The sequence below is a fragment of the Pogona vitticeps genome, chromosome 13 (genome assembly GCF_051106095.1).
Source record: "Pogona vitticeps strain Pit_001003342236 chromosome 13, PviZW2.1, whole genome shotgun sequence".
In the NCBI taxonomy this organism is placed as follows: domain Eukaryota; kingdom Metazoa; phylum Chordata; class Lepidosauria; order Squamata; family Agamidae; genus Pogona; species Pogona vitticeps.
In genome coordinates, this window is record NC_135795.1 from 1,557,736 (window position 1) to 1,577,872 (window position 20,137).

At 48.9% G+C, this 20,137-nt stretch overlaps 3 protein-coding genes across 5 annotated transcripts in view; 2 read left to right on the forward strand and 1 right to left on the reverse strand.

Moving 5' to 3' along the window:
* Positions 1-1,792, forward strand: part of TBL3 (transducin beta like 3) — a 15,762-nt gene extending 13,970 nt beyond the window's left edge. For both annotated transcript variants that reach the window (XM_078381435.1, XM_072983015.2), the window contains exons 21-22: positions 237-395; positions 1,557-1,792. In XM_078381435.1, the coding sequence (XP_078237561.1) occupies positions 237-395; positions 1,557-1,672 (275 nt within the window). In that variant the 3' untranslated portion in view covers positions 1,673-1,792. The remainder of the gene's footprint in view (positions 1-236; positions 396-1,556) is intronic.
* On the reverse strand, positions 1,543-15,291 carry NOXO1 (NADPH oxidase organizer 1). Of its 2 annotated transcripts, XM_072983016.2 has the most exons (9): positions 15,117-15,286; positions 9,638-11,703; positions 8,016-8,096; positions 7,789-7,864; positions 7,073-7,253; positions 5,753-5,949; positions 4,842-4,946; positions 4,502-4,619; positions 1,543-3,595 (listed from the first exon to the last, which is right to left on the reverse strand). In XM_072983016.2, the coding sequence occupies exons 2-9, from the start codon at positions 9,701-9,703 to the stop codon at positions 2,950-2,952; spliced, it is 1,470 nt and encodes a 489-aa protein (XP_072839117.2). In that variant the 5' UTR covers positions 9,704-11,703; positions 15,117-15,286; the 3' UTR covers positions 1,543-2,949. The 2 variants fall into 2 exon arrangements, with proteins under 2 accessions (XP_072839117.2, XP_072839118.2); XM_072983017.2 differs by lacking the exon at positions 9,638-11,703 and having other exon boundaries at positions 15,117-15,291.
* Positions 14,330-19,174, forward strand: GFER (growth factor, augmenter of liver regeneration). Its single transcript, XM_020814043.3, has 3 exons — positions 14,330-14,561; positions 16,126-16,334; positions 17,149-19,174. Exons 1-3 carry the CDS (start codon positions 14,361-14,363, stop codon positions 17,309-17,311), a joined length of 573 nt encoding a protein of 190 aa, XP_020669702.3. The 5' UTR covers positions 14,330-14,360; the 3' UTR covers positions 17,312-19,174.
* The last annotated feature ends 963 nt before the right edge of the window (positions 19,175-20,137 follow it).

Here is a 20,137-nt window from a genome sequence, read left to right on the forward strand (position 1 = left end):
GGGTTGTCACGGTTCCTACCAGCTGGGAGGTGGGCGTTGGGTCTCCCCAGGTTTGCTGGGGCACCCTCAGCAACCCCTCACCTCCAAGCAGGTGTGTGTCAGACCTGTCGGCGAGCCTTGTGCCCAGCTTTGGGCCCCCTTCGGCTGGTCAAAGGGACTCTCGTCCAGGACCTGCTGGCCTGCCTGGTGTCCCCTCAGGGATGACGTGGTTTCCCCTCTTCTCTTGGCCCTTCCAGAGGCTCTGCTGAAGTTCTCCGTCACCTGGAACACCAATTCGCGGAACTGCCACGAGGCTCAGGCGGTCCTGGAGACCCTCCTCCAGCACGAGCCGCCGGAGTCCCTGCTGCAGTTCGAGGGGATCAAAACCGCCGTGGAGTCTCTTCTGCCCTACACCGGTAAGGGACGGTTTGGGCTCTCCAGGTCTCCCCCCCTCCCAACCCCCACCTTAGTGGGGCCTCCTCCTCCTCCTGTGCGACCCCGTCTCTCTTTCCCAAGTGGGGAACCTGAGGGGCCCCTCCTCTCCTTTTGTCTTTACAACCCTCTTGCGAGGTGGTGGAGCTTGGCCGGTCTATTTCCCAAAAGCCGCTCTCCTGGAGAGGAAACCGCTTCAGGCCTCGTCTTCCCAATGTGTTGCCATCCCTGGTTTGATGGGAGTTGAGACCCAGAGGCCAGACCTCTCTTGAGGGGGCCTCGGAGGAGGTGGAAAACGGGGAGGGAGGTGCCTTTATTGAACCGCTTAAAAAACAAAGCACACACACTCTGCAAACTTCGGTGGGTCCATTTGTGTGATTTGTTAGAGGTTCAGTAAAGTCTTAATCACCTTACTTTTGCATTTGTGTGATGCTGAAACACACAGCCTTTTCCTAGTTCTCTTTGGAGAGACGCTGCCTTGGGGTGTTTCCAGGCTTGTACTCTTCTACCGATCGCTCTCTTTCCTGCTGCCGTCTCCTTCCCAGTTCCTGGAGAAGGAGCGACAGCTATTCCCGTCCTCTCGCGACCCTTTTCTTCCCTTCCCTTTCAAACGAGGGTTTCTGTCTCGCTAGCCTTGTCTCCCCGTCGGCAGCATCGCTGCCAGGGAACCTCCACCTCTTCCCAAGCACACACACATCCCACCTTTCCCTTCCTGCTTGGTTCTCAGCGTCTCTGCACATTTCCAGTGTGGTTCCAAAAACGGGCCACCGAATCACAAAGCCAGATCTGCCAAAAGGCATCAGGAAGTGGGAGCCCAGCTCTTTCTCACCTGGTGCTGTCAAGGGGCTCCTTACCATTCCACCTGCTGAGTGAAAAAGCAGGCTGCCACCGAGCGACAGCCTGGCTTCAGCGGCTGGCATTCCATGGGGTTCTCCTTCCCAGCAGCTCAGCTCCCTAAGCCCGTTTACACTGCAATGGGATGGGAGAGCAGTCTTGCTTCTCTGTTGGAACCCTGGATCCATTTCCGTAACCTGTGGGAGGTGTCATCGTAATGGCGAGGCGAGGACAGGAGCAGCTTTGATCCCTCCCTGCCTCCTTTGCTAACGCTTTATTCTCGTTTTGTTTCCCCGCCCCCCTCTTTCTAGAGCGTCACTTCCAGCGGCTTGGAAAGTTACTCCAAGCCTCCATGTTCCTCGATTTCATGTGGCAAAACATGAGACTGGCCGGGACGTCTGGAGCAGACGAGGAAGGGGAGACGTGACCTGAGTTGAAGAGCCCAGGAGGCCCCCCCCTCCAACTATTCTGCCAACTTCAAGCCCAGACTGGCCCTCTTGCCGGGGGTGTGCTTCCAAATCTTTGTACAATAAATGTGCTTTTAATTTTTTTTCTTTTTAAAAACGTGAGTACCTTGACTCCTGCGAGGATTTCACAACCTAGCTTCTCCCTTCCTGCTTTGATTTTTAATTATAACAGTACATGGGCAGGATGGTGTCAGTCCTGTTCCGAGCGGCATCGTTGTGCCGTACGTCAGTGCCGCAAACCGCCTGCTGGCTCGTGGAGAAACCTGGACCAGTTTTTGGAGTGGGGTGGGGGCCTGTCTTAAGCAGTCTCTTTTCTGCGCAGCACTTGTGTGTGTGGATGTGTGGAAGGGGAGAACGCCTCCCTCTGCACTGAGAGGTGTGCAACGGGCTACAGCATCATCCTGAAACAGTATGAGGGACGATGGAGCAGCCCTGACCGTCGGGCTGAGTAAAAACAGTCTCTTCTCCTCTTGCAGGAGGTGGGGGTGGATGCTGGATGATAGAGGGTGGGATCCTTTTTAAAAAGGTGGCGTTTGCCTCCAGGTGGCACACAGGGGCCCTCTGTGCCACCCGCCTGGATCTGTGCAGAGCCCATTTGAAAGGAAAGAGGCCCCACCGTGAGTTTCCGGCTGGAGGGTCCCGCTCTCCCTTGCCCACCTCTTGATGCATCGGGTGTGCCGGCGAAACAAGCTCTCTCTCGAGCGGACACCCTTTTCGTGTTCACGGCATAGGAGTCTCTTCAACCAGGCGAATTCCAAGCAGTGTTGCATCACTGCAGCGATCCTGGGGCTCACTGTGAAAACGTGGGACTAGAAATGTTGTTTTCAATGTGCGTCCTTTCGCCAGGGAGCCTTAAGCTTAGCCGGATACATTGAGACACACTCACAGACATGTCCAATAGGCACCTATGCAGTGACAACATTAAAGTATAGTGTTGGTTACAAGAAAAGGGGGTCGTTCCCAGTCACAGGGGGGATTTTTTTAACACATCCTAGACTTAAAAATCTGACCGTGCAGTACAGTCCTGGGCTTTATTCCTTCGCAGTGGTGTGATGTTCCCTTTGAAAAATCTTGCTGCTTGGGGTGGTGCCTTCACGGTTTTCTGATCCCCAAAACCGCTTGCTTCAGACAGGGTATCTTCTCAAAAATGTTTGTTAACCGGGGGGGAAGGGGTTAGGGGAGATTCCCACCGAACCCGAAAACGTTTAATATTCAAACACCTTCTGGGTGGTTGGCCTCATGGAGCTGCCGAGTGGCAGCCGCAGGGGCAGGGACTGGGGCTGGCCTGGGGCAGAGTCCTCCGCATGGCTTTCTTGGTGATGGTGGAGCACTTCTGGAGGATTTCGCAGGGGGTGGGCCGGGAGGGCACTGGGGGGCTCCCGCAAGCAGGGGACGGCCTGGAGCAAGGAGAACGATCGGAGCAGCTGCCCTGGGAGGCGACACTGGCGCTGCTCAGTTGCTTACATAGATGCCCCCGGCTCCCAAAGGGATCTTGGGGGGTCTCTGGGTAGAGGCTGCCCTTTGCCCTCCGACCCTCGGAGATTGGGGCCCACAGAGATTCCCGTCGGCTGCGGTCCCCCAAACCGTGAGCCAGGCCCTCCATCTCTGTGGTCCAACCGCAGCCGGATGGGATGGAGGCCCAGGCTCTGCTCCAGGACATCAGGTCCTCTCCTCTCCTCCGGTTGGAGGGATGTGCCTGGACCGCCTGGTCGAGGCAGCCTCTCAGTTGGATCGGGGACGCCTTACCCGAAAGCCCGGGAATTCTGGAGAGGTTTGGGGTGGAGATGGAGAAACGGTTCGCAGCCAGGGCTAGGAACTTGCTGTGTGGGTTTCTGTACGGCTGGAGGAACACGGAGGGGACGTAACCGCCTCGGCCGTTGTACCTGGAAGCGCGAATCACAAAAGGGGTGTCAATCCCTTGGGGAGCGCTATCAGCATACCTCTCCCATCAGCCTCGGCCAACACGCCCTTCCCTCCCCAACCAACCCCAGAGCCGTAAACATTACAGGAGCTGAATCGGGCCCCTTGTTTAAATCCATTTGTTTAAATTTTGCATATATGATGATACAATCTGTTCCGCTCGTTTGCACAGGAATGTATCTTGCAAGTGGCGTGACACCAACATCCTTAGTATGGAGATTACTAATTTGATTTAGAACCCCCCGTTCGTCCCATGGATTCAGGGCTGCTAGTAATCCAAATAATAACAATCATCTCAGCAATTCAGAGCTGGAAGGGACACCCTGCGGATCATCCAAGTCCAGCCTATCTCAAGGAGGCCCAGTGGGGGATTCAAACTCCCAGCCACTGGGATGCCTTAAACTACGTGAGAAGCACAAATCAAAATATCTAAACGTGTAGGTGCCTGTTAAAGTACAGTAAGGGCAATGCCAGCCAGATTGTTCTCCTTGCTCCCTGCAAAAACTTGTACAGAGTCCACATTCTTTGCAGGCACCGTGCAAAGCTGCAGAAGTGTTGACTGAGCATTGTGGGGGGTGTAGACGTTCTGTTCAAGAAGCCCTTCGGCAGGCGTGCTGTGCCACAGATGTGACAGGAATTGCGCGATCAACTGTGGGACTGAATTGTGCAAGGGTGGCCCCCCTGGGTGTAAACGCCCAGCCTTCTTACAAAGGTGTGCCTTGGCATTTCACCAAGAAGGACAGGATTCCAGCCACTGTGCAATGGCTAAGCAGGGGTGTCTCTCTCACACATAGACACACACACACACACAGAAATTGATGTAGGGGCCTCCCAGACCCCTGGCCTGGCCTGGCTCCTTCCATTCTTACCAGATAAGCCACCATCCAGTGTCCAGTTTCTCCAGCACTTCCACCACCACCCCACACGTGACCGAGAGCTCGTCCGATCGCTTGGCCTCGTAGGGCTGTGTGAGGTAATACAGCATCTCTGGGGGGAAAAGAGGAAGCTTTAGTCCTGCCCCCCCCCCGGCCCCACAGCGCCTTCCTTGCAGCGCTGGTGCTGGACCGTCGAGGGAGGTGGTGGGACTACAACTCCCAGTGTCCCTCATCCTTGGCCATGCTGGTTGAGGCAGATGGGCGTCGCAGCCCTGCAAGACCGGGAGGGTCCCCCTCTGGCCTCCCCGAATCTCTTGCAAAAGCAGAGAGTCACCTTCCTCATTGGGTTCCCTCACGATGGGGTCCTCCTCGGTGGTCTCCAGGTAGGAGGCCGGGAACCACGCCAGCTGCTTCCTCTGGTTCTCCACCAGCCACCACCCTGCAAGCCAAACAACACCGAAAGAACAGGAAGACCCTCATCCCCCTTTCTTAAGCCAGCATCCTCCCCAATCCCATTAGCTGGTCGGCAGTGGCAGGGGGGGGGGGGGGAAATCCACTGTGACCTCTTCATCTCAGATGGGTAAGGAAACTCTGCTCGTGGGCAGAGACACTCTGCGGCTGTTTTAAACAGCCAGAGTTGAAGGCTCCAAAGAAGAGATCGAACCAAGCTCTCTCTTTTTTTGGGCTAAGGAATCTCAGTCTCAGGACTGCAGAGCAGGAAGAGAAATCTACGGATGGATCATCACATCCAGCCCCGGTCAAGGAGCACGGTGGGGAATCGAACTCCCAAACTCTTGTTTCTTCCACTGAGCTCTTCAGCAGTTCAAGGGTACAGTTTTAGCCCGGATCCAGCGCCTCTGCAATGCTCAACACCAGAGCCGGGCAGGTCAAAAACAGACCACAACGTCTAGAACATGTTCAGGGTTAAATGCTCAAAGAGCCTTTCGTATCTCCTTCCCACGGTTGTACAGCAACTTTGCAAGGCAGGCCTGTTTTTACCATGGCATTGCCAAACAGTGGGGGGAGGATTTTCCAAAGGGACCCAATGAAACTCAGACGGCTGTGACATTTGAACTCGGGGCACCTGGAGGATTGGGGCCAAGAGAAACTGACTGATCTGCAGGCACCCAATGAAGCTAGGCTGACACTGGGAGTTCCCCGTTCATAGCTCTGCATCTTGTAGTCAAAACACAACCACGTCAGGAGGATTTTTGGGGGGCGGGGGGGACCACTGGCGGCCCTCACCTGTCCGATCCTTCATGAGCACTTCAAGCGTCTCCGCCCGGCTCGCGCTGAAAGGGTTCTCCTTCACATCGTCCGTGTCAAAGGCTTCGAGGCATCGGTAGAGCGGAGCCACGACCGGCTGTGTGATGACCGGTCTGGAGCACCCAGCCGGCTCCCCTGTTATGGAGTCTTCCATTTTGGAAGGCAGGATGATGATGCTGAAATGGGACATTTGGGGAAATTGATCTGAGTGGGATCAGAGAGTCCTCCAATCAACTCCAAAAAAAGCAAAAGTGCATGCCCACATTTTCGTCCTATGAGCCTCTCCATCCACCCCTCAAAAGCCTTTTCCGGGGACCTATCTGGACTGGCGAGGCTGGCGTACCGGGGAAGGGTGGGGGGAGAGATGGTATCGAAACGTCCTTCTGCACTGTTGCAAAAGTACCGCATTTCAGCTCCTTCCAGATCACACACTGCAATAAACATTTTTCACGCTTGTACCCCAGATTCTTAAAAGGGGCGCCTGTACTTCGGATGTGGCGTCACTGATCTGAAATTCTCACAGTGTGGTGAGTTGGTGGTATTAGCCTCCAGAAGTGTGGGATGATGGACTGCCTCTACAAAAGGTTTGGAACCGAGTCTCCCATCTGGACGATGGGTCTCTTGGAACTCTCCGGGTCGAAGTGCTCAGAAAACAGTCACCAATTTCCCCAGTGGGAAAATTAATCCTATTTTAAGACAGTAATTCAAACTCCTGCCTTCTGTTTCAGAGGTTCTGGAACGGATATAGCGGAGACCCACTCTGCAGGGTCAAAGCACCAGGATTTTTTTTTGATCAACAGGGAAAAGGATGTCCACCAACATCCCCCCCCCCAGCTTTTCCTGTTTTCTCTCTGCTCCTTGACCCACCTCCCATCCCCTGCTGTGGGTGTGGATGACTCTCCTCAGCATCAATATGTGGCTGCAAGCCATCCCTGCCCACATCTACAGTCTTATGGGGGCAGCTTTGTCTCAAACAGGCCATTAAGGCCCCTTAACTGTACAAAAGACCGGCTTGGGGCCAGGGGTGAAGACTGCTAGACCCATATTGTTCACATGGATCATCTCGCGCTTCTGCATTTCTGCACTCACCCTGAAAGCATGGCTATCGTGATGAACGCATGCCGTTTCTACCTTTACGGAGACAACACTGGGAAGGGGACGAAGATGATTATTATTCAAAAAATACCAGGCCCTGTCAATCAAAATGATCAAAACACTGAAGGGAGTCTCCTGTAAAACAGGCTTTCCTCCAAGGTTTCTGAAAAAAATCGGCTCTCGCAGACATAGAAAATACAGTACCTGTTTTCTGGGAAAGAGGGGTCGAGATCTTGGTTCTGGGCTTCGAAAAAACGGACCACATCTTCCCCCCGGGAGATGTTCGGCTGGGTCTTCAGCAGGTCCTGGCAGTAAATCTCCAGCGATTTCAGGGCTTCCACGCATCTGCTCAGCTTGTGGTTCTTCCTCAGGATTGCGTTGACCTCTTGGGTGGAGCGGGGACCGAGGAAAGAGAGACGGTCTCCTAAGAGGGACTGCTCCGAATCAGGGCTCCCTCCCGACCCACATCCCTCAAGAGAGCCCATTTTCAGAAGACTGGGGGTGGCAGCGTCCGGGAACGGGTCTGGTGTACAGTTTTAGGGCATGCATGTCTACGTAGGGCCTATGTAGGGGGGGGGGGGTGATGAGAACTAAAAAATATTAAGGGACACCATACACGAGGTACAGAAATTCATTTTGCCAATTCCTACGAAGCCCAGAGAAATATACATAGTTTGTAGGGCTGTATGAAAATCACCGATCCTTTGTGATGATTGCAAGCGTGTTGGGGCAGAGGCTTCTCTGGTGGGCTGCAGGATGGAGCGAAGCTTCCCATGCCTTGATTGGGAAAGTCGTAGTTCTTAAAAAGGTGACATTTTTGAGCTGTGGTTTTGATGGAGGTTATCGGGGACGGGGGGGGGGAGTACATTTCATGAATCCAATTCAACCTGAAATCCATTTAAAGGCTTCCCTTGTTTTACCTCGGAATGTAGGGATGGTTCGGTCAGACTTCTTTAAGACACCACTTTCAATGGGGAATTTTCTCTTCAATCTTTTCTAAATGAGGGGCCAAACAACAAAGAGGTTCATTGTTGTGGGCTTGTTCTTCTCTCCCCACCCCAAACAGCCTGGAAAATTATTGCAAAGAGAACAGGAGAGCTGCCCCCCCCCCAGAAATCAAACGGGCTCTGTTGAAAGGAAAACTTACGTGGAGTTTCTTGAATTCTTCAAATTCCCTGTAGATGAGGACGTTGTTTTGATCTGACCACAGCACAGAAAGCATGCAGATCTGGGGGGGAAAGCAGGTGCACACTGGAGCTTTTTTGGTGAAACGAATACCCTGCCTTTCTACCATAAAGAGTGCTCGTGACAATAAAATAGAATACAAAATACAACATGAGGATCAAAATCTTCAAAGCAAATGGCCTTCCCCAGGACTGAACAGGGCTTTGGGGCAACGCGTAGGCAAATTTAGAGCTTTCCGAATGAGCATCTGTGTCCGTTAATGCAATATATTACTTAAATTCTGAGACTTGTACAGTAAAAAAAAAAGCTTTCTCTAGTGGTTTGATTGATTCCCCCCCCCCCCTTTCATGGAACTGAAAGGACTTCAAGCATTCATTTACATATCCAAAACTGGGGGCCTTCAAATGGACTGGACTACCTGTCCCATAATCCCCACATCCCCAGTCAAATCCTATCGTTAGTCCGAGAGTCACGGGTCCATGTGTTGCCGACAGGGACTTTTAAAGATGGAATTCGGTGGTGGCCATTAGCAAAAAAGCAAGCTGCCCCCAAAAGAAGAATAATTGTCTGCCGTCTATAGTAAATTCTGACTTAAGGTGATGATGTTCAGGGGGAGGCACAACGGGGAATCGAACTCCCAGCCTCCAGCCCTGCAGCCGGATGCCCTATACAACAGCCGGGATAAAGAAATGATGGGAGAGGAGGAAATGGGGGGGGTGACCCCTGGAGTGGGTGCTCCTCCCCTCTAAAGCCCAAGAAAGGCCACCTGCTGACGTCTGGAAACTGAACACCTTGGGTTCAAACTGTTGACAAAAGCACCCTAACTCTTGGAAGTCAATTTTGCCGAGCCAACGTCCAACTGTTCAGGGGGAAAAAACTCAGAAAAGGCTGTGAGGTCTTTACACGACAGGGGATCCCTTTATGATTTCATAAAGGGTTCGATTATATAATAATCAAGTCAGTTCTGACTGAGGGTGGCCCTTTTCAGAAGTGGCTTCCCCTTCCCTTCTTCTGGGACTACTTCTTTACGACAAAGAGCAGAATAAGCAACGAAAACTTCAATTAGACTTTGGGAATTGTTTATTTTCTGGGTCACGATTAAACTGACTCACGTTTTACACTCGAGTAAAAAAAAAACACCCCAGTATGAAAGAATCTACGTTAAGACAGTCTTCCTCTTGTTGACAGGGAAGGGATTACTACCCTTCATACCTCAAAGGCTCACCCCTCTCTTTTCTTTAATGAGCCACTGTGCTTAATTTACAAAAATAAAAAAAGGAATGTTCAGTGTAAGAAATAACACAACAAATTACTTTCTAAATATTGGCAAGAATGAACTGGTTTTTTAAAGGATCCAACGAGGAACAGGAGCAAATTACTTTTTAAAAGTCACTTTCCATGAACTCGGTGGCTGCCAGAGTACCAAAAAAAAATCTTAACTGCTTACGTCTTATCATCCCGATGGAAGAATTGAGATTAAACCTATTATTCTGTAGCATCATTTGGGAAACGGACATTTGATCTTTAAAACGGTTCGGAAAGCTGCATGCACTGCAGGTAAAGGGAGCTGCTTGGATGCCTTACCTGCTTTTTCTGGTGCTTGAGCACACCTAGGGCTTTCGCCCCCACGGGAAACCTGTCCGCACTCATCCCGTCTTGCTCGCAGGTGCAGGCCCGCAACCCTTTGAAGCACCTGCGTCCTGCAGGTGAGCTTTCCCTATCCCCTCTTCAAACTCCGTTTCTTTCCTGGATCAGAAAGGGCCTGGCCCTCGCAAAGGATCCGGTTGCCTCCAAGAACCTGGCAAGGTGACTTTTGTGAACGGATCCTGAGAATTGTGGGTCCTCCCTTTGCCCAGCACAGCCCATCATGAAGGCATCTCTGGAGGAAGTCAGAAGAACGTGGATACAAGACAAGTCGGACTTGGAAGAGAGGATGGTTATCCTTCTGGCCGGTGCTTAATTCCCTCCAGGAAAGAGGAATTTACTACCTCCTCTGGCAGCCGATTCCAGTCTCTCTCCGCTCATGCTGTTTCTTCCGATATTCCACCAAGCTCTCTTTCTCAACAGTTTCTACTGCCATCCGGAGCAAGGAGGACACGTTGGGCTCTTCTTCCTGGTGACGACACGAGCAAAAATTCGTGGCCGGTTCTCATGTCTTCAAGACAAGGATTACATTGTTTGGACGGCAGGGGAAAAAAAGATACCACTGTAATCAGTGAGAGAACAGGTATTTTACGGTGTGCAAATATTCCCACTGAGAGAGACAATATCTTTTCCAGAAGATGAGCTGAAGAAAAGGGAGCATTTCAGCCCAACGGGACACAACAGGAATGTTCAAAGCCAGGTGTGCCCCATTCCAGGTATTTCCAGAACTACGGCTCTGTCTTGGGCACAACATTCCGGCATCGGGGAAGCAACAACATCCACGACACAAGATCGAAGTGACAAATCTACAGACACCGAAAAGTTATCGAGAAGGTGCCTCTTTTAATCTAAGGTTTGAGGAGCAGGTAGAAAAGTCCACACAAGCCGGTTTAGATTTCATAAGCAGGGGAACACCAGCTGGCAATTCGGTTGGGTTCATTCTTTAAACCTGTTTCTTCTCAGACCTGGGACATTGTTACCTGTTGGAGGACAACTCCCATAACACTGGCTAGGGGATTCTGGAAGCTGTAGTAGTCCAAATCATTTAAACATTTTGAGTTCTGTGTGTTTTTTTTCTTTAAAGTGTCTGCTTTTGCTTAATGGATAAATGAATACAAAACAATCTAAATTAAAAGCCGCTCCCAAGCCTAGGTGTCATCAGGGAAACACATTTCCAAGTCAACTAAAAGGCTGAGGTTTTGTTGTCAAAGGAGACAGCTCTTTAAAGTTCACAGACGGCTTTATGAAGCATCAAAGGCCGATTGTGACATAACTCGTGTCAGCACGGTGCGCCATGAGCTGCTGGAGGAAGGAGTCGCTTGCTGCTCCAGACTGTGAAAAGACCACGACAAGGTTTCACATTTGTCCAGGCGGCTACCTGCTGATCGGAGTGTCCCTGGTGCAAATAATATCCCGGAGTTTGGCTGGATTTGCTGTCACTGAATGGTGATTTTTTGCACTGTTGCAGGCGAAGTTTCCCACGTCCTCCTTGCCTCATCTTCCAAACGCTTGCCCTTAGAAGGCCAAGATGTCGGCAGAAGATGTCAACAAGAAGAAGAGGCATGTGATGTTGGTGTTCTACTGGGTTAAGAAGGGGGCCCTGGAAATGAAGCCAAGCTCCCCTCGTCCGGAAACAAGCGAGCCTTCTCCACTGGACCAGCCTCCTTCCGTTTCACCCTATTTCACGAGGAGTAAGGCCCATCCCAGGAATTGCCACCAGGCAACGATGTTCTTGCCTCTGAAACCCGCTTTTTGGCCCATGGCAGCACTATCGCTACCAGCCGCTGATCGCCCGCTCAAGAAGAGACGCCCCAGGCGCCAGAAGCAAAAGAAGCCTCGGAGGAAACCGGAGAGAAAGGTAAGGCTCCTGTTCGAGTTAAGGAGGGACCGAAGACTTGGCAAGATGACTTCTCCGGGCCTTTCTCCTTCCCCTCTTCCTCTTCTTTGTCCAGTTCACCATTTAGAATGAAACAATCCCCACAAGAGACCTAGCTAAGGAGAGGCCACTGGGGACAGAAACAGACATTACAAATGATCTGTCATTAGAAGAAGGAATTCCTCTGCTACCAAAAGCATCTGAGTTCACAGCAATAGCTTTTTCTCTCCCAGTGTAAAGACGTTTGGCCTTTAGCCTGGGGCCAAATTACATCAAAAGATGTGCTCCTGCCATGATACCTGTTCTATAGCCTGTCCCCATTACACATATACCCACTTGTCTAGCAGAAATGTGATGCTGGGGTTACAATTTCCAGGGTGCATTGATAATGCCGACTAGGGTAGATGGGAATCATATTCTAACAACATTCTTGAGGCTAACACTCTGCTCACCTCAGATCAAACTCATAAAGGGGTCGCTCTCCACCCCCAAAGATTGCCCACCTCGTACAGAACGACTAATGCATTATAGAAATCACAAAATTGTTTTCATGTAAGATGCAGACTTAAGATTGCAAACATTCCTCTCTCCCAGTTTAAAGATGGAAAAATCTGTTGCTCTCTCTGTGTTGTATCACTGCCCCGTGGCTTCCAGAGAGCTAGCCATTTCCAAGGGGAGAAAAAAAAAACACACACCTCTTTGTTTTTAACCACCTAATAAAGGGTTTTTGTTCACTTTGAACTATGCCCCTTTGTGGTGCCCTGGCGGCAACATCAAAAACACATTATTGCTGCTTCTAGTACTGTATTTGTTTTGATCTTACTAATATCAAGCCCCTCCACTAATTACATACTTCAGAATAAACCCATTTTCCCTGTTCCATTATTAATTGTAGGCCAGCGAGCCCATGCATGTGAATGGAATGACATCATTATTTTAACAGACGTCTCCCAGAATAAACAGCTAGCAGCTTCAGCAAGGGGCCATGACTCTTAGCGCTAATTGCTCGTGCCAGTTTTTAAAAATGATTATACAGTGGTAGAGTAGACTTGAGTTGGAAATAATTACTTGCATTTTAATTGTTCCAACAGCACGCAGTGCTGCAAGGCACAGTTGGAAGTACAGAGCAACCCGAATTGATGCAGGAAAAAGCAACCTATGCATTTTCTAACATTTTGCTGATGCATAGATATTGGGGAATGGTAGCACCATTTTAAAAAAGTATTCCTTGTAGCTGCATGGAGCTGAACATTTCAAGGGGGGGAACAAAGAAGCTAAGAAAATTGATTTTTATTATGTGGTAGAACTAAACTGTTCTTTATAATACAGGCTGGAACTTAAAAAAAAGAAGAAGTTACATTCCTCTTGTCATTTTCTTCTGTTGTTTCCTTCTTTTATCTTAGCTCTATTTTTATTCTTTTTCTCAAAGCAAAGTTAAAGTAACCCACAATGCCCACCTCACACCAAAACCTTTTTCAGGCAGTTGTGCAAGTTTGTTTCCTAAGGGGAAACAACAATACACAGAACCAGCAGCAGCACAGAGTCTTGTAGCGACTCTTAAGACAAACAGATTGACTGTAGCGAGCTTTTTAAGGTGGCAACCCATTTCTTGAAACGAGGTCTTGGTTTTTGCTATAAATGACTTGCATAGCACGGGCTGGTCTCAAAACCCTTGTGGCTGATCACACAAATGTCCTAGTTTTCGAAGAGGTTCATCTGCTAGCCCCTTGCAGCATTGGTAACACACACACACACAAAAGGGAGGGGGGAATTAGTGCAGCACCTTCAACACTAATAATAGATTTATTTCAGAGAGTTTTTTTCTGTGGATTGCAATTTATTTAATCCTTGTCTGAACAAATGAGAAAAATCAGCCTGAAATAAATGGGCAAGTCTTAAAGCTGCCACCATCCTTTGGGCCTGGTTTCTGGCCGTTTGTCAGCACATTGACCCAGTAGCGTTGTATTAAAATTCACTTGTCTGGATCTGAGCCTCTGGTGTTAGACTGAACATTGCCAATTTGTGACTGTCCACTCTGTCCCCCTTTGTGGGTGCTCTGCTTTAAAATCTCCCCTTTTGTGTCCAGGGGGCCAAATTGTTCCCCGTGATTATATATATCATTTTTTAAAAATGTTATTGACATGCTGTTGAGCCATATGTGTCTGTTGCACCACTAATGACCAGGAGTTCTGTGGCACCCTGCAAGACTAGCCCATTTCATCTGGCACAAAGTTTCTGCATTTTGCAGTCTGCTTCTTCAGACGGGGGCTGAAAACCAAGAGCATGGATGCTGTTGCTTTTTTTTTTAAACTACAACACCCAGAATGCCGTGGGCTGGCCAAGGATTCTGGGAGTTGTAATCCCCAAAGAAGTGTGCATGAAGACTGCATCTTTATTTTCATCTGAATCAAATCCCCTGGTGGATTGTAGTCCATTCTTTTATATATATATATTTTAATTCCTGAAAACGTGTACTACAGAAAAGGGGAGAAAATAAGCTTATGCCCCATAAAACCCATTAATCTTGCAGGTGTTGCAAAGACACCTGGTGGCAAATAATGGGGCATTTTCTTCCCACTCATTTTTTTAAGCTTTTTATGCAATTAAAAAGCAACAAAGAGCCTGGTGTGGTTTTAAAAGACTGGGAAGCTTTATCAGGCGATAAAATCTACGTCTCCAAAACAAGGCCTCGACCGCGGCCTACTCGCGTTGCCACGGCAACGGCGCCCGTCCTCCACCACGGCCAGGGCGGGCCTCGGGGCCCGGCATGCTTTGCGCCCGGCCAAGATGGCGGCGCCCAGTCCCAGCACCGGACGGTCATCCTCCGCGGCCGCTTTTCCTTTTCCCTTCCCGGTCCCTCCGGCCGGGGAAACCGCGGACGGGTCGCCCCAGGCGGCTGCCGAGGGCCCGAAGAGGAAGAAGCCGCCTTGCCGGGCCTGCACGGACTTCAAGAGCTGGATACGGGAGCAGAAGAAGCAAGGCGCCTCGGTGAGCAACTCGCCCCGGGCCGGAAAAAAAAACCCCAAAAGTTACTTTTTCGGTGTTTTTTTTGGATCGCAGCCCTCCCCCAAGGATCTCACTTCCGTGGGCTGGGGAATACGGAGCAGTCCCACCTCTTTTTTTTTTTTTTTTTAAGTAACTTTTTGCAAGCCTTAGGTCGTTACAATCCCCCCACCCCCATTATTTGGGCTCTTGGAACAGAGTTTGAACCCAAGACCTGGATCATCCTTGGCAAAGAATCCACGTGTCTTCCTCACGGCTTGCTTTCCGACGAGCGGAAAGACGGGCTCCTTCTAGGGAGGGTTTGCGCATTGTATCCTTCTCTCTTGGGAATCTCTTTCTGTGGCTACTATGTTTTTATCCTGCAAGAAATCTGTTTATTATTATTATTTTCTGTTTCAAATAGTAGCTGCCCTCCACCTTTCTTCTCCAGAGGACCTAAAAAACAACTTATTTAAAAACAAGCTGTATGGAAACTGGAAGGGAAGGAGGGGGGGAGAGAGAATCAGAAGCCCCAGTTTTATAACTTTTGTTATTCTTTACCTCTTTGTAAGCTGTTTCGAATCTGCTTGTAAGATGCCTGGGGTACATATTTGAGGAAGGGGAAAAGTCCGAAGACTCAGAATGTAGAACCGGCCCAGGAGCTGGTGAGGATCTGTGCAGAGCAGTGGTTCCCAACCTGAGGTCATCCAGGTGTGCTTGGTTTGAACTTCCCAGAAACCCCCCAGCCAGCACAGCTGGCAGTGAAGGCTTCTGGGAATTGCAGCCCATAAAATGCAGCCCACCTGGCTGACAGTTTGCCTTCTGCACAGTCTTAAAGGGCCAGCCTTTGGAAGCTCTTTCGAGCTGTAAAACGTCTGCTTACCTTTAGGAACAAGGGCCCTGTGATGCTCAGTGGCCTTTATCCTTTCCTGCCCTATACACAGTGCATTGCTGATGGGGTGGTTTGTTTCTCCCAGACCCTGGAAGGCTTGGAGATGGGGGTGTTTCTGCCTTGTAGTTGAGTAGAATTCTAGTTCCGGGAAGGGTTTGTGCTTTGAGAATCTAGGAGTCATTGTGGAGGTTCCTACAATCCCATAAGCATGGCTTTTAAATTTCCCCTTAAAAGTTTGCTACAATCTCTGACCGCTTCCAAAATATGCAGACTGGATGCTACAGCATGATTGGCTTTGCATATTTTTGTCACAAAATTCCAGGTGGATATGCCTTCAACAACAGGGAGGAACTTTGTGACCGTCTTTGACGGATCAGTAGCATTAGCTGATGGTACTGTTGCTATGATGTTTGAAAGTTAATTACCAGTATTAATACGACTGTGATTTTCTGGATCCCGTTTTTTTCTGTCCCACTCTCCATGACCATAAGCAGTGCAACATATACACACGTGGCTTGGAATCTGTGCTGTGTGCGTCTGAAGAAGTGCCTGTGGAAGCTCATATGAACAACTCTAATTTGTTAATATTAGAAATGCCACAAGTTTTAATGGATGGACATTACATACTTGGAAATCTGTCTTGCTTGTTTCTTGTGATCACATTTTTCCCCAATCCAGGAAACAGAAGTCAAAGAGCCAGAGATCCGTCCAGATTGCCCTCTGGACAGAGAAGAACTGGGCAGAAGTTCCTGGTCTTTCCTTCACACCATGGCAGCGTATTACCCTGACCGGCCGAGTAAAATTCAGCAACAGGAGATGACCCAGTTCATCCACTTATTTTCCAAAGTTTTCCCTTGTGATGAATGTGCAGCAGATCTGAGAGACAGGTGAGCACTTTGCTGCCCATGATTATGTGTGTTGTTATGTGCAGTCAGTTTGCCTCTTCTTTGTGGCAAAACGAGGGTCCATGGCCAATCGCTGGCAGACCTGAATGACACAATCTCCTGTCCTCAACAGGCCTACTTAGCTCGTGCAGAGTCAAGGCTGGTGAACCCTTCCTCCACACCCCCATCCCTTCAAACGAAATTCTTAACATTGTTTTTTAAAAGATGGTTTTGCTCAAAAGCTCCCCTTGTGTCTTCCGGGGCAATTTCTGGAGCAGGGTTACCGTGATTTGAAGCCACCTCAACACACTTCTCCCTGACAGCTACTTGCTTGTTTGATTGTTTTTAATTAAAGTTGTTATTTGGCCAATCCAAGGGGCTTTTCTAGGAGAGAAACAAAACTGACCAGTTTATAAAAGTGAATTTGGGGTGGGTGGGAATGGATGCTACCCTCTTAAGTTCTGGGTGCGGGTATGTGTAGTTTCTGGGCCACCTAATGCTCTCCACTTCTGTATCAGACCTGTACATCAAACAGTGGGAAGACCCATATGCCTCAATGTCTCCTGTAATGCTTGGAATGTCCCCAGAAAATTCCAGTTCTACTTTTTTGTGTGTCATAGTGCTATCAAACAATTTTCACCCATCCCAGGGATGTATTGTATGTATGCAAGCCAGCATGTGGGAATGTAAACCAGTGAGACATCACCTGTAGCAATTCTAACGTCCCAGGCCAGGAATTCGGGGAGAAGGTGAGTCAGAGAGGCAGACTCAGCCACATGGCCTCAGGCTCTCTTTGGCGTCTCTGTCCCCCCCACAGAATACGACGAAACCCGGCCGACGCCAGCAGCAGACGAAAGCTGACCCAATGGTTTTGCCGGCTGCACAACGAAGTGAATAAGAAGCTCGGCAAAGCAGAGTTCGACTGTTCCCGCGTCGATGAGCGCTGGCGAGATGGCTGGAAGGACGGCTCCTGTGATTAGAGTTCTTGGTGGAAGCAAAAACGATTCTAACTTGATTAAAAGAGAGGGGGGAAAAATACGAACACAAGATCAAGCCTGGTGCGGACCTTTGCCAGGAAATAGAAGGGTTTTGTTTCCTCAATATTTGCATTGACGCTGAAGTTGTGGGGCCCTGGCACATATTTTCCATATATCTGAAAAATACGGTAACAAAAATGCTCCTGCCATTATCCTTCCAGGAGATGTCTCCACCTGCTGGTTTATCTCTTAACATTCTGAGTCTCATTTCCCAGTAGATATTTCTTTAAAAATCCAGGTAGGGGTGGAACGGAGAATCATTTCTCTGGGACCTGAATTAGTCTAAAATGAAGCCTTGGGTCTCCTGTCACCTGTGACTTCCCAGTTGCCCTGGACTGTGTGCGTTTGTAGTTTTGCTTCCTTTCTCTTTTTCCTCCTCCTGCTTTTTCCTCTCCCTTCAGCCCTCCTCCTCTGGAATCCTTTCTCTCCAGTTTCTGTTTGAAAAAGCGCACCCATGCTGGAACCACTCAGGAATCACTCCTCCTACTTTTCTTCAGCGTTTTGCCCCCTCCAGATACTTGAAAATGTTAGGTGGGGGATACTTCAAAATGCCCAAAACTGGCACAGCAGCAGCTGCCTGTTAATATTCTTGTCCGTAGCATTCCCAACACCAAGAAGGTAAAATAGTTGGCATAAACATTCAGATCTTTAAAGCTAACTCTGTCTCTCTGGCCAGACCATGCAGAAGAGAAGAGTCTCCGTCCCCCAACCGGGAAGAGCCACTGGGTTTCCTTTGCAAGAGAGTTTTGGTTTGGTTTGTTAGCAAATCACACGATCCGCGTGAGAGTGTCTAAGAGGAAACAGCTGTGTTTTGAGTGTGTCAGGCTGAAAATGGGCCATCTGATGGGCCTTGCTGTGGCTAGACGCAGCAGGCCATCAACATGCTCACACTAAAGTAGCGGATGGAGGAGCCGGGTACATGAAGAAGCCATGCTCCGCGGTTTGCTCTTTGTTTCTGGGGCAATATTTTTACTGAAATCTCTGAGCTTTGGATTGTAATGGACTGGGATCATTGCAGTTTCAGCTTTGGTCACAGGTAGAATTTGGATTATGAGAATTCCTTCAGAGGTAATTATGAATTAAACTAAGATGTAAACATAATTTGTTTGTACACACACACTGCAAAAAACTTTGATGTCCTTCCTTTTCTTTCATCTGTGAAGAGAGGATCTTTGAAGCTTTACATTTGTAACAAAGTGCACTAGGCTCTTTGGTCTGTTGGAAAGCTTGTCCTTCAGATAAGCCCCAGTTAATACACCAGTCAACTGACAGTTCACTCTCAGATTATAATGTGATATTCCATGTGTGTTAACTGTCACTGTAGAAACTGGTGGTAACTAAGCTGACAGACCAAAAACTTTAGGGGATAACTTTTGCCATACTCTGACCCAGAGGTGGCACAAGAACCTTATAACGCTCCCAAGCATGAAGGGAACTGGTGGTAACAAAGCTGACAGCCTTTTCCCCTTTTGTCTCCTGGGGATCAAATTAAAATCCTCGTAAAGCAGGCCCTTAAGAAGGTCCAAGCAGAGGGAACAGAGCGTGGGGCTTACTGGCTGAAGCCATTGAGGAGTGAATTTGCATCCTTTATTACTGCAAGCACGATGGGTTTTCGACGAATGAAAAATGATCTTGAAATTTAAAAAAAGGCAAGCTGCTGTTTGTGATTCCTTCGTAAGCATTTCATAATGAAGACTAGGACTCTCTTGAATGCAGGCAGGGAAGGCGATTGTGAAGTGTATCGCAAGACTGATGTGTTTCCTTTCTGATGGCTAATCAATCAAAAATAAACATTTCAGATCTTCATTTTCACAATGGAAGGTAACTCATGCTCACGAGTTAAAGTCCATCCCCATCTGGAGAGTGGCCCTTGCATCAGTCGGCTCAAGCATCAGTCATTCCATCGGTCCAACATATTTTGCAAACTGGAGTCATTTGTCCATTCCGATGTTGCTCCTCCATCCAGATTGAACAGGGGAGGTTAGGATACAAATACAGTAAATAGGTCCTTACATCATATTTCTTTCCTTTTTTTTTTTAAACAGTGTTACACTGATGGGTGACATTCAGGAAGGGAACTCATCTAGATCCCGTCAATCCCCGTGGAAGTCAGAAATAGACCCACAGAGAGGATGACTCACTTGTAATTGAGGAGTTGGAGGGAGGGGGGACAAAGAGAGCAATGCCATCATAAGAGCTTGAAAGTGGCATTTTACAAGCTGCCTCCTCCTCCCGAGGAAGGAGTGGGTGCCTCCCCAAAGGGTAAGCTAATGGATGTGGAAGAAATAGTCTTGCACCATTTCCCCCTATTTCTGAAGAGATGCCAATCCTGTAAAATTACCTATGTTAATGTGCTATTTATGGGCCATGCATGCAGCACAGTGGCGCTCCACATATATATATATATACATTTGTTCCAAAATGGTAAATCAAAGACATGGCTGGAAGCAAATGCTAAGAGAAGCCTTGATGCCCACAAGGTAGGCAGGCAGTGTGTGTTTGTGTGTGTGTTTGTGTTTCTCCTATCCTGAGCAGAGAAATGATGTCACAGTTGTCATGGTATCAGTATCTACCCAACGAAAATCATCCTGGTGAACTTTAGGGAAGGAGGAGAGAGGAACCTGGGTCCAGAGATGGAGTAGAAATGAGGGGAATTCCATTGCATGCAATAGTTGGTGCTCTGTCAGCACAAAACACGGTATTATTAATACTATTATTTCAGCCTTTAGAATGACCCACAAGGGAATAACCATTATGGTGACAGTAGTG

Coding starts and splice junctions, on each gene's coding strand:
- NOXO1 (XM_072983016.2), bottom strand. CDS start 9,703: ATGAGTGCGGACAGGTTTCCCGTGGGGGCGAAAGCCCTAGGTGTGCTC. Junction 7,865..8,015: donor AAGAATTCAAGAAACTCCAC/GTAAGTTTTCCT, acceptor CCCCTCATTTAG/AAAAGATTGAAGAGAAAATT. Junction 7,254..7,788: donor AACCATCCCTACATTCCGAG/GTAAAACAAGGG, acceptor GCTCCACCCAAG/AGGTCAACGCAATCCTGAGG.
- GFER (XM_020814043.3), top strand. CDS start 14,361: ATGGCGGCGCCCAGTCCCAGCACCGGACGGTCATCCTCCGCGGCCGCT. Junction 14,562..16,125: donor AGAAGAAGCAAGGCGCCTCG/GTGAGCAACTCG, acceptor TCCCCAATCCAG/GAAACAGAAGTCAAAGAGCC. Junction 16,335..17,148: donor GCAGCAGATCTGAGAGACAG/GTGAGCACTTTG, acceptor TCCCCCCCACAG/AATACGACGAAACCCGGCCG.